General features: G+C 37.6%; 1 protein-coding gene across 1 annotated transcript in view; it reads left to right on the forward strand.

Moving 5' to 3' along the window:
• The window catches only part of LOC113804478 (uncharacterized), a 120632-nt gene that overhangs the window by 1656 nt on the left and 106476 nt on the right, over positions 1–12500 (forward strand). The window contains exon 1 of the mRNA XM_070118384.1: positions 1–714. This exon is cut by the window's left edge and continues 1656 nt beyond it. Coding sequence (XP_069974485.1) covers positions 1–714 — 714 coding nt within the window. The remainder of the gene's footprint in view (positions 715–12500) is intronic.

Here is a 12500-nt window from a genome sequence, read left to right on the forward strand (position 1 = left end):
AGTCAGTCACGACAGATACGAGTAAGCTGAGTCAAAGACATGATGACAAGATTCATCCTCAATCGAGAGCGGAGATGGCCAGCGACAAACTAGCTTCGGAGATGCGGCTCTTCGGGAAAAACTTGGATGGCATTACCGAAGCGAGTGAAGGGTTCCCCGAAGTTTTAAAACTTCCCCCGAGGATGAAGAGAGAAGTGATAAACTTCGAGGCACGCGAGGAGGAAGAACAAACGAACAAGCAACAGCGAGAGCAAACAGGGGAAGACAAACATTACACGTATGAGGACAGCGTTAACAGGAGGCCACGCCAGGTTGTCCACAGCACGAGAGGAATAGAGGTCCCTTTGGTAAGACACGGTCGGGAAAGACTGTCGATCATACGGAAAAAAGTCACGAGAAACCAAACCAGGAGCTACCACACTTTTCCTCCCAAAAAGTACTATAACATATTCATCAAGAACTTCCCTCAGATATTCAAGAACTACCACACGAAGCTACCCAACCAGCACGCCCATCTGCCTGCCAAACGGATCAGACAGCAAGTTAATAATAAGGTCGACAGCCGAGGGACAGATCACGCCAAGAAGGAGGCAGGGAAAATGTCGAAAGCACACACCCCTCACGTTGCCAGGCTGGTCGGAAGAGGGGAAAAGGCTTATGGCAAATCCCCCCAGCAACGTCACGCCAGGAGCAGAAACCGTGCTAAACGTAAAGGTAAGTCATGCAGTATGTTTAAATGTAGGTAATTTATCAAAGGGATAATTTTCGACGCTAATGAATGGCAAAACGCTTCACAGTGCTGATTTAAATGTCAGGAAACCCCGGCCCATTCAGTGAACTTGTTAATCATGATATTTTGTAGTTATTTTTGGTTATTCTTTTTTTCTTCATTTTTTTACCATTTGCTGCGTTGGTTCTCATTGGCCTTACACTTAGTAATTATTTGAAGTAAGAATAATTACAATGCATACTCTCTCTCTCTCTCTCTCTCTCTCTCTCTCTCTCTATCTCTCCTCTCTCCTCTCTATCTCTCCTCTCCCTTCTCTCTCTCTCCTCTCCCTTCTCTCTCTCTCGCTCTCTTTCTCCTCTCGCTCTCTCCTCTCTCTCTCTCTTTTCTCTTTATTCTCTCTCTCTCTCTCTCTCTCCTTTCTTTTCTCTCTTTTATTCTCTCTCTCTCTCTCTCTCTCTCTCTCTCTGTTCTTTCTCTCGCTCTTGCTCTTTCTCTCTATCTCTCATTCTGTCCTCTATCTCTCTTTTTCTCTCTCTCTCTCTCTCTCTCTCTCTCTCTCTCTCTCTCTCTCTCTCTCTCTCTCTCTCTCTCTCTCTCTCTCTCTCTCTCTCTCTCTCTCTCTCTCTCTCTCTCTATCTCTCTCCCTCCTCCCTCCCGCTCTCTCTCTCTCTCTCTCTTTCTCACTTTCTCTCACTTTCACTTGTTCTCGCTCTTCTCTCTCTGTCTCTCATTCTCTCTCTTCTCTCTCTCTCTCTCTCTCTCTCTCTCTCTCTCTCTCTCTCTCTCTCTCTCTCTCTCTCTCTCTCTCTCTCTCTCTCTCTCTCACTCACTCACTCACTCACTCATTCTCTCTCTCTCTCCCTCTCCCTCTCCCTCCCTCTCTCTCTCTCTCTCTCTCTCTCTCTCTCTCTCTCTCTCTCTCTCTCTCTCTCTCTCTCTCTCTCTCTCTCTCTCTCTCTTTCTCTCTCTCTCTCTCTCTCTCTCTCTCTCTCTCTCTCTCTCTCTCTCTCTCTCTCTCTCTCTCTCTCTCTCTCTCGCTCTCTCTCCCTCTCCCACTCTCTCTCTCTCTCCATCTCTCCATGTTTGATTGACATGCCTCAAATAAATGCAATGGGTAAACTGAAATCGAACAAAATGGATGAAACCGCAAAAATACAAGTCATTACTCTTTTAATTGCGATTAATTCCATATATGATAAAGTAAATAATGGAAGTCGATATTTTGGGAACCATTCCAAATTATACAGTTCCCTTCGCTCTCTTTTATGGCGTCCAGTTGCTTATTTCCTGTCATCACTAGTTATGATGATGAGAGTAAAATCGTGTTTTATCATTGTTATCAGTAGTCATGTCGTTATTATATCTATTTGAATCTTATCGTCATCGTCTTCATCATTGTCTTCGTGATCGCCATCATTAGTGTCTTCATCTTCATCTTCATCATCGTCTTCGTCATCGTCATCATCACCGTCATCATCTTTATCATCATCTTCATCATCGCCTTCGTCACAGTCACCATCTTTATCTTCATCTTCGTCCTCGTCATCATCATCTTGATCTTCATCTTCATCATCATCGTCACCATCGTTACCATCGTCATTGTCATCACTTTCACAATCATCACCACCACCACCACCATCATCACCATCACCAACAGCACTACCATCCATTCTTCCATTACAATAACAACACAAACATTAACAATTAAGAGTCATGAAAATAAACACGATCCGAGCTTGGAATGCCTGTGGCTATGCTGCCTTATGTTGCCCGCGGGGCCCGTGCTGTTGCATGCATGGATGGACATGACAATGATTTTTCTCCCCATAAAAACGAACATTCCGTATCGATGTTGCATAACCTCCACGCCACGCACGGAAACCTTGTTGAGCAAAAAAATTAATAAATGAATAAAAAGAAAAAAAAATAATTTTCATTAAAAATATATCTCTGGGCTATATCATTTCCTTTTTTATGTATATTTATTTATTCTATTTATTTTTAATTATTATTATCATTTTTTTTCGCTTTGTTTTGTTTCTTTTACCAATTATTTTGTATTTTTTCTCTATTTTTCGTTATCGTTTCGTATCTATCGGTGCTTTGCTTATTCACAGTGATTGCGGATCGTTAGCTTTCACCTTTAACGTAACAATTTCTCTAAATTTACACTGATCTGCTACATGGAACGCGGATTATGCCCCAGTGTGTAAAATACTAAAATATTTAGGTACACAGCAGTTGAAATTTTGCGCGTTATGTCAGGAAATGGTTTGTACTTTGTATCTCTCTTGTCCGTAGGTCCTCCAGAGCTTATGTTCCCTTGTCCGTAATTCTCCCCGTCCGTAATTTCCGCATTCTTCAAGTTCCCTAGTTCTTATGTTCCTTTTTCCGTATGTTTCCCAGACCGTGGTTTTCCTTGTCCATAATTTCCTTTGACTTTAAGTTCCTCTGCCTTTGTGTGCCATGTTCGTAAGTTCCCCTGTCCTTATATATCCTAGTTTTTTACGTTCCCGTGTCCTTGTGTGCTCTAGCTTTTACGTTCCCCTATCTTTGCGTACCCTAGATTTCACGTTCCCCTGTCCTTGTATACCCTAATCTGCATTTTCCCCTGCCCTTGTGAGCTCTAGCTTTTACGTTCCCCTACCCTTGCGTACCCTAGATTTTACGTTCCCCTATCCTTGCGTACCCTAGATTTTACGTTCCCCTGTCCTTGTATACCCTAATCTGCATTTCTCCCTGCCCTGTACCCCTGTCCTTGTGTACCCTAGTCGTATATTCCCCTTTCCTTGTATATCCGAGTTTTTACGTTCCTCTGTCCTTGTGTACCCAATTACTTACGTTCCCCGGTCATTGTGTACCCTAGTCGTATTTTCCCCTGCCCTTGTGTACCCTAGTTCTTACGTTCTCCTGTCCTTGTATACCCTAGTCTGCATATTCCCCTGTCTGTAATTTCTCCTGTCTGTAGGTTCCCCTGTCTGTGAGTTCCGCTGTCTGCAAGTTCTCCTGTCTGTAAGTTCCTGTCTGTGTGTTCCTCTGTCTGAAAGTTCCCCTGTCTGTAAGTTCTCTTGTCGGTAAGTTCTCCTGTCTGTAAGTTTTCCTGAGTGCAAGTTCTCCTGTCTGTAAGTTTTCCTGTCTGTAAATTTCCTGTCTGTAAGTTTTCCTGTCTGTAAGTTCTCCTGTCTGTAAGTTCTCTTGTCTGTAAGTTCCCCTGTCTGTAAGTTCTCCTGTCTGTAAGTTCTCTTGTCTGTAAGTTCCCCTGTCTGTAAGTTCCCTTGTCTGTAAGTTCTCCTGTCTGTAAGTTCCCTTGTCTGTAAGTTCCCTTGTCTGTAAGTTCTCCTGTCTGTATGTTCCCTTGTCTGTAAGTTCTCCTGTCTGTAAGTTCCCCTGTCTGTAAGTTCTCCTGTCTGTAAGTTCCCCTGTCTGTAAGTTCTCCTGTCTGTAAGTTTTCCTGTCTGTAAGTTCTCCTGTCTGTAAGTTCCCCTGTCTGTAAGTTCTCTTGTCTGTAAGTTCCCCTGTCTGTAAGTTCTCTTGTCTGTAAGTTCCCCTGTCTGTAAGTTCTCTTGTCTGTAAGTTCTCCTGTCTGTAAGTTCCCTTGTCTGTAAGTTCTCCTGTCTGTAAGTTCCCTTGTCTGTAAGTTCCCTTGTCTGTAAGTTCTCCTGTCTGTAAGTTCCCCTGTCTGTGAGTTCCCCTGCCTGTAAGTTCTCCTGTCTGGATGTTCCTCTGTAAGTATACCTTTCCGTTGTGCTCCTCTGTCCGTAATAAGTTCCCCTATTAGTAAGTTCTCGAATCCATAAGTTGCCGAGTTTAGTTAAGGTCAGGTTAGGCTGTATTGTGCTGTGCTGTGCTGTATGTTATGTTATGTTATGTTTCGTTATGCTATGTTATGCTATGTTATGTTATGTTTCGTTATGCTATGTTATGTTATGTTATGTTATGTTATGTTATGTTATGTTATGTTATGTTATGTTATGCTATGCTATGCTATGTTATGTTATGTCGTGTTCTGTTGTATTGTGTTATGTTATGTTAGACATGTTATGTTATTCTGTACTATGCGATGATATGCTATGCCATGACATATTATCCTATGCTATGCTAATAGCCGGCGACGCACGCACCCTTATACTGGCCATCAACTATCCGGTGGGAAAGTTATATCGTGGTGTGAATACATGATGCAACAATAATCGACGTGGAATGTGTCTGGACATTCAAAAGACTGTCCAGGAAAAAAATACATGAAAAATGAAACGTAAAAATCATGTCCAGAGGAAAAGTATGACACGTATATGGTATAAGTAATGCAGTATATGTCCATGTATGTGTCCTCTTTTTTTTCTTTCTTTCTCTCTGTCTCTGTCTCTGTCTCTGTCTGTCTGTCTGTCTGTCTCTCTCTCTCTCTCTCTCTCTCTCTCTCTCTCTCTCTCTATCTCACTCACTCTCTCTCTCTCACTCACTCTCTCACTCTCACTCACTCTCACTCTCACTCTCACTCTCACTCTCACTCTCACTCTCACTCTCACTCTCTCTCTCTTTCTCACTCTCACTCTCACTTTCTCTATCTCTATCTCTATCTCTATCTCTATCTCTATCTCTCTCTCTTTCCCCTCTCCCCTCTCCCCTCTCCCCTCTCTCCTCTCCCCTCTCCCCTCTGCCCTCTCCTCTCTCTACTCCCCTCTCCCCTCTCCCTCTCTCCCTCTCCCTCTCTCTCTCCCTCTCTCCTTCTCTCCCTCTCACTCTCTTTTTTTTTCTTTGTTGTTATCGACGTAGCCGTAGTAACGAATCCAGAACCTGTGGTCAATTTCAATAACTTATCAGTGCGTGAGGATATTACCAAGGTGACAACACATGCGCCTGTAACAGCAATATCCTCTGAACAAGTCATATGTTACCGTTTATAGTGCTTCTCCCATTAAAAGGACGGCACTCCTTCAATTATATCTGGGAATTCGGCAATGTCTAGCAGTGTAAATCTAATGCAAATGTTTAATTGAGAGAAGCCGGGAAACTCAAACAGCCCGACACATCTGCTTAGTCACGTTTTTCGTATTTAGAACTCGCCGCTTTTCATTTAAAATGCGAGGGACACTAAATCTAGAAGCCGCTCGTTTTATAGTTCTCTCAGACTTAACTACAAAGTTTAATGACATCGTGTTGGAAGCGCTGGAAGGGGAAACGAGCATATACTTATATTTCCATCCTCTGCACACTTGCTAGTTGGTGTCGCTTGGGTGGCAACATCGTGAAAAAACACTTCAGAGTTTCTAAATGTATTCCCAGCAAAACCTACCTGTCTTTAATCAATGTTGTTGATGTTTATTTTAAGCTTCGCCATTCGCTCGAGTTCAGTTCAAAAGGTATGTTTTGTATGTCACCTAAAAGCACGCAGAACAGCGCTATGCTACATTTCCAACTTCACACAAATGTAGCCTTTGCCATCAGTTACCAGGCTACGCATTTGCTACGACCGGCTACGACCGGCTACGACCACCCAAAAGTTCATTTGACGGGAGGGATAAGAGATATGGCCGCCGCGTTCGTATGTATAATGCAGAGATTAACACTGAAGCAGAAAGAATGGGACGCGGGAAATCGGAAGAGTCGAGTCGTCTCTGCATCGATTCGGACACGTTATCAACTTTCATGTTCTTTTTTATTGAAAGTTGCGGCGAGCGTGGAATTGTAATTTAATTATGTATTCCGGTCGAGAAATGGCAGTCTCTCCTTTCGATGCCATGTAGCATTCTAATTTGAGGTTGAGGAGGGGGAGGAGGGTAGTGAGTTATATTAAATACGGAGAAGTAAAGAATCATCTTATTAGTTATTATATGAGGATGATTTTTTTTCTACTGCTTTAATATTTTTAATTATATTAATCAGCACTATGACGTTGACGATATAAGCAATTACAATCCTCATAATCATCAGGAACATCACCGCCATCATCACATCATCACATCTTGCAGCAGGAGCAGCAACATCATCATCGCCAGTATCATCATAATAATCATCACCACAACCATTACTTTCAAAACAAGTAATATTGAGACCATTATTTTTGTTGTTATTGACGTTATATTATTGCATCACTACCATTATTAATATTATCATATTAGTGTTAATATTTTCCTCATATCAACTCTTTCACATTACCATTATCCACATTATCATTTTCATATAGCTGATGTTACTATTATTATTATTTTTTTGACATATTATGCTTTGATCAAAACTATTTTCATTGTCTGTGGCTTCAGTACAGTAAAATGTTAAACAAGACATGGAAGCATTGATGATCACAATAGTAACAATAGTATTACTTCTGCTGTTACTAATGTTGTTATTACTGCTAGGGCTACAAATATTTTTACTACTACTATTACTACTAGAACTACAAGTCTCTTCACTACTACTATTACTACTAGATGTGTTTTTATTACTATTACTACTAAGAATACAAGTATTTACACTACTACTATTATTACTAGGACTACAAGCATATCTACTACTATTACTACTAAGTATTTTTACTACTACTATAACTACTAGTCCTACAAGTATTTATACAACTGCTATTACTACTAGGACTACATGTATTTTCACTATCATTATTATTATTTCCTTATTGTTATGCTTATTGTTATTACTATCATTATTATTTTTATAATCGTAATTACTATAATCATCATTATCATTGTTATCATCATGATTATTTTCCCTATCATTTTTTTGTTATTATTATTATTACTGTTATTGGCATCCTTATTATTACTGTTATTGGCATCCTTATTATTACTGTTACTATTATCATTATTATTACTATTATTATTATCATAATTACTACTATCATCATCATTATCTTTATTATTATCATGATTACCATTACTCTCAGTATCATTATCGTTGTTGTTCTGTTGTTATTGTTATTTTCATCATCATCTTACGACTGACACCATTAACATCATTATTATCATCATTGTTTTTTTATTAGCAAAATTATTATTCTTACTAGTAGTAGTATCACTACTACTATTATTATTTCATTATTACTATGATTATTATTATTGTTATTATTATGATCATCATCATTTACTATTATCACTATTATTATTATTATTATCATTGTTATTATCATTATTATCATTATCAAAGATAGTACTATTACTAGTATCATTACCCTTCTTATTACTATTATCATTATTACTATTATTGTTATCTTAACTATTTTTATCATCACCATTATTATAATAATAATGATTTTGATTATTATTAGTACTAGTACCATTGTTATCATTATCGTCATCATTATTGTAATAATAGTTATTATTATTATTATTGTTGTTGTTATCAGTATCATCATCATGCTCAATTGTTTATTATTGATAAAGATAATGATACTACCACTGATAGTGATAGTAACAATGATAATGGTAATGATAATGATGTAAATTGTAAAAACAATAATCATGAAAATATTATTATAGTAATAGTAATAATGATGATAACATTCTTTAGATTGAAAATGATAATATTAATTATCATTATGATAATGATTATAATAATGATAACACTTATAATAATAACACTGATAAAGATAAAGAAGATAACAATAACAATACAATTTTAGTTATAACAAGATTGACAATTATTATAATGCTAATAAAAACAAAAGTGGTAATAAAAATAATATTAGATATGATGATGATGATGATGATGATGATGATGATGATGATGGTAATGATGATGATAAGAACAACAATGACATCAATATTAATAAAAATAATAATGATAATGAGTGATAATGATAAGAATGAGGATAATCAAAATAAATGTAGGGATAATGATAATAACACTAATAATGATAATGATAATAATGATAATAACAATAAAAATAACTATGATAATAATAATGGTGGTAATATGAGTGATGATAATAATAATGGTGGTAATATGAGTGATGATAATAATAATGGTGATGATAATGATGATAATAATAATAACAATAATAATTATAATAATAGTAATAATAATTATAATAATAGTAATAATAATAGAAATGATAATGATAATAAGAATGGTAATGATAGATAGATATGATGATTAATGGTAACAAAGAAAATAATAATGATAAGTGAAAATAAGAGAAAGAATTAGTTTACGACTCAATTGTACCCAGTTTGGTGGCTTCGGCAACATAGAGAGAGAGAGAGAGAGAGAGAGAGAGAGAGAGAGAGAGAGAGAGAGAGAGAGAGAGAGAGAGAGAGAGAGAGAGAGAGAGAGAGAGAGAGAGAGAGAGAGGGGGGGGGGGGACTGGTAGAAATAGACAGATGAGAGACTGGCATATATATATATATATATATATATATATATATATATATATATATATATAGTGAGAGAGAGACTAGCAGAAATAGATAGAGAGAGATAGAAAGGGAAGAGAGAGGGAGGGAAAGAGGGGAAGAGAGAGAGAGAGAGAGAGAGAGAGAGAGAGAGAGAGAGAGAGAGAGAGAGAGAGAGAGAGAGAGAGATGACTGAAAGAGAACGAGAGAGAGAGATGGCTGAAAGAGAACGCGAGAGAGAGAGAGAGACTGGCAGAAATAAAGAGAGAGAGAGTGAGAGAGAGAGAGAGAGACGGAGAAGCCATTACGGCTTGTCACTCCAGCCTCTCCGCTCGGCTCATCTGCAACCTTCCATAAGGCCGACCCATAACTCCTTCGCTCTTGATTAGCAGTGAAGCATTTTCGGGCGGGGAGCAGCGCTGTTCTCTCACCCAATAACCTGGCAACGATTCATTAACAGGGCGTAACTCCGCGGGGAAAACATGTTACCCCAAACAAGCAATTTTCCGTTGCGGTCCCAACGGCATTTTATCACACGATAATTTCTCCGTATGACCACGATCGAGGCTCGTAATGTATCGTGTTCTTCTCTTGTCCTCGCCAATCTGTGAATCTCTTTTAAATCCCGGGATATTCGTCGGGCCAACTTGTCCGTGGATGATTATTTGCGATCGGGTCTGACAAATCTTGTGACGGATTTTAGGATCCATTTGTCAGAGGAATTTCCTTTATCAATAATTTCTCCCGGGTGCGTAAAAAAAAAAGGAATATAGATCAACAGTGATAAATGCTGACATGATCTTAACTCAAAACAAGGTAAAAGGGATAATGCTGAAGCTGCTCTAACTCCCGACGAAAAATGAGTGACGCAGAAACATAAACTTGATGACAAATAACATGACACTAACTAACTTACAGACAAAAAAAAAGACAAATAACATGACGTGGGAATACTAACTTGATGACAGCTGATAGCATTCCAGTCACGTTAATAGTAGCAATTGTTAATTAGCAACACGAAAATCCGTGATTACAATCAAAATGGCAGCAGGGATAACAACGCACAAGAAAATTAAATAAACGTAGCCGATAGTTGATGACAATAAAAGTAATATTAACGTCCTTTACTGATGACCCTGCCAGACCGTTATAACTATACCCATCATCAGAGAATCTAACTTTTAAAATTGATACTGCAAATACTCATTTTTCTCTGTTATCATAATGGCTGATATTTGATTAAAACAAAATATACAAATACGTTTTCTCGGTCCCTTGCACGTGAATTCCGTTACGACAGGTCTTCGATTGGTTGGGACCGCAGTGACGTCACCAACACTCGCAAACAAAAGAGTCTTTTCATTCTCACTTTGGCTGAAGCACTTTCGTGTTCCAGCGCCGTCTTTTGTCTGTCCTAGCTTCGTATATTCTCTGATCTCATTGCTTATAATAAGAAGGAATCATACACGATTTACTGTGATCACTGTTCCTGACACTCAGTATGAATTATTAATATTTCATGAGATTTATTGATAATTTGTAGTATTAGATAATTCTCCTTGGGCGATGGATAGCTCGCGACCAGTACCGTGAAGGCTTCGTGTTCATCAGAGATAAAAGTCGTAAGAAGATATGTACGTCTTATCTACTGCTGATTCACTTCTATTCCTTGTCAGGCGACGCTATTATGTCGGTTGAAATTTGGGAACAGAGCGAGAAACAAAAATGATAATAATACTTTACAGCAGCGTGACTAAAACTGTATCTGATGTGGCGGAATAGCATTTTTATATAGGGGGAGGGGTCAGTGGCATATCTGTCAAATGATTATTTGTTTATGACCTGCGATATTGAAAATTCGTATGAATAGTAATTCGTACTGAATTGATATTCGTAAACACGATACAAACCGACACTGCCTATTGTTATTAATTTATTTATTGTTATTTCTCTCCATTTTCATTTCTTTTATCGGTAAAAAAAATCCATTTCTAGCAATATATATATATATATATATATATATATATATATATATATATATATATATATATCTTTTCCTTCTTTTTCGGAAACTCGTTTGCATAATCTTATTGGCTTGTATACTACGGTTAGAGTTACATTGTTCTACGGTATTTATACGGGTCTGGCTCGACTCTGGCAGCTTGTGTGTGTTTTTTTTTTTTTTTTTTTTTTTATTATGACGGCATTATAATGTGTGTTGTGTCTGCGTGTCTCCAACGTGTACGAGGTTAAAATGTGTTAAGATAAATACGCATTATTTCGTCCTGGAAAAAATCATATGAAAAATATATTTTCGGACTTTTTTCTTGGTGACTAATTAATAGTACTCTCTCTGTATATATTGCACTATAACTTTCCGTGAGTCATTCAGCACTACAACACGTAATCATATTATACAGTGTTCAGTACTGTGGTATGCATAACACCATAATGTCCTATTTCGTCATAATCTGCCCACTCCATACTATTCCTTATCATGATACTGTATAGAAAACGTCATAAATCCACCACACTGACGGATAAGGGCAGCCTACATCATGTAAAAAAAAGAAAAAAAAAGAAAGAAAGAAAAAAAACTTGACCTGTAATAAGCTCTCCCCGGCATAGCATATTATACGTAGCTTTAAATAATTCTAAATAGCCATACTGACACGTTATTCTCAGGGTAACAGTTATCTGACGAATTCTCAATGAGTTACACAACAGATCTTGCTTGCTATAAAATATACACGTCTGACGAATATCGAGATATCGTAAATATTTTTTTGTTCGTCGATCAACACTTCTTTTAGGATATTATTCTAAAAATACGCCTCTGGGGTAATATGCTTTGTATCAGCATGTTTGACTGAGAAGATAAAAGTTGTAAAAGAAAGATTAAAAGTCCGTTAATCCATAATTGAAATAATGATATTGATGATCGCACAATGAAAATACAGTTGAGCAGTATGATGATATTTAAGAGAAATATACGTTTGGCTGTAAAGATAAGCTCTAATATTTACAAATGACTTTTGGTACATTGTGCTATTACCAGTAATACGATATGGCATAGAGAATTAACGTGTTTATTTGTGTAATAATTCTTCATATATAGTCTCCTTTAACTTCATGGAAAATATAACCTCTACAGCTCGCGTGTTCATGTTAAAAAGGAAAACAGTGTTAAACCTCTATTTTTTTTCTTTTCTTTCTTCTTTTTTTCTTTTTTTTTCTCTTTTTTCCCCTCAAAGTTGACATCCAATGTACCTCCCTTTCCTGGCGAATGTTGACACGAAGAACAGGTAACAGTTGTTCGAGTTGACAAAGGGTCATGGAAAGAAAGGAGAGGAGAACAACAGTGCGAATGAGTGAAGTGAAAATGAAAGAGAAAGTCGTTAAAGGGAAAGTGATGATGCAAGCCTCTG

The sequence above is a fragment of the Penaeus vannamei genome, chromosome 42, assembly GCF_042767895.1.
Source record: "Penaeus vannamei isolate JL-2024 chromosome 42, ASM4276789v1, whole genome shotgun sequence".
Classification (NCBI taxonomy): domain Eukaryota; kingdom Metazoa; phylum Arthropoda; class Malacostraca; order Decapoda; family Penaeidae; genus Penaeus; species Penaeus vannamei.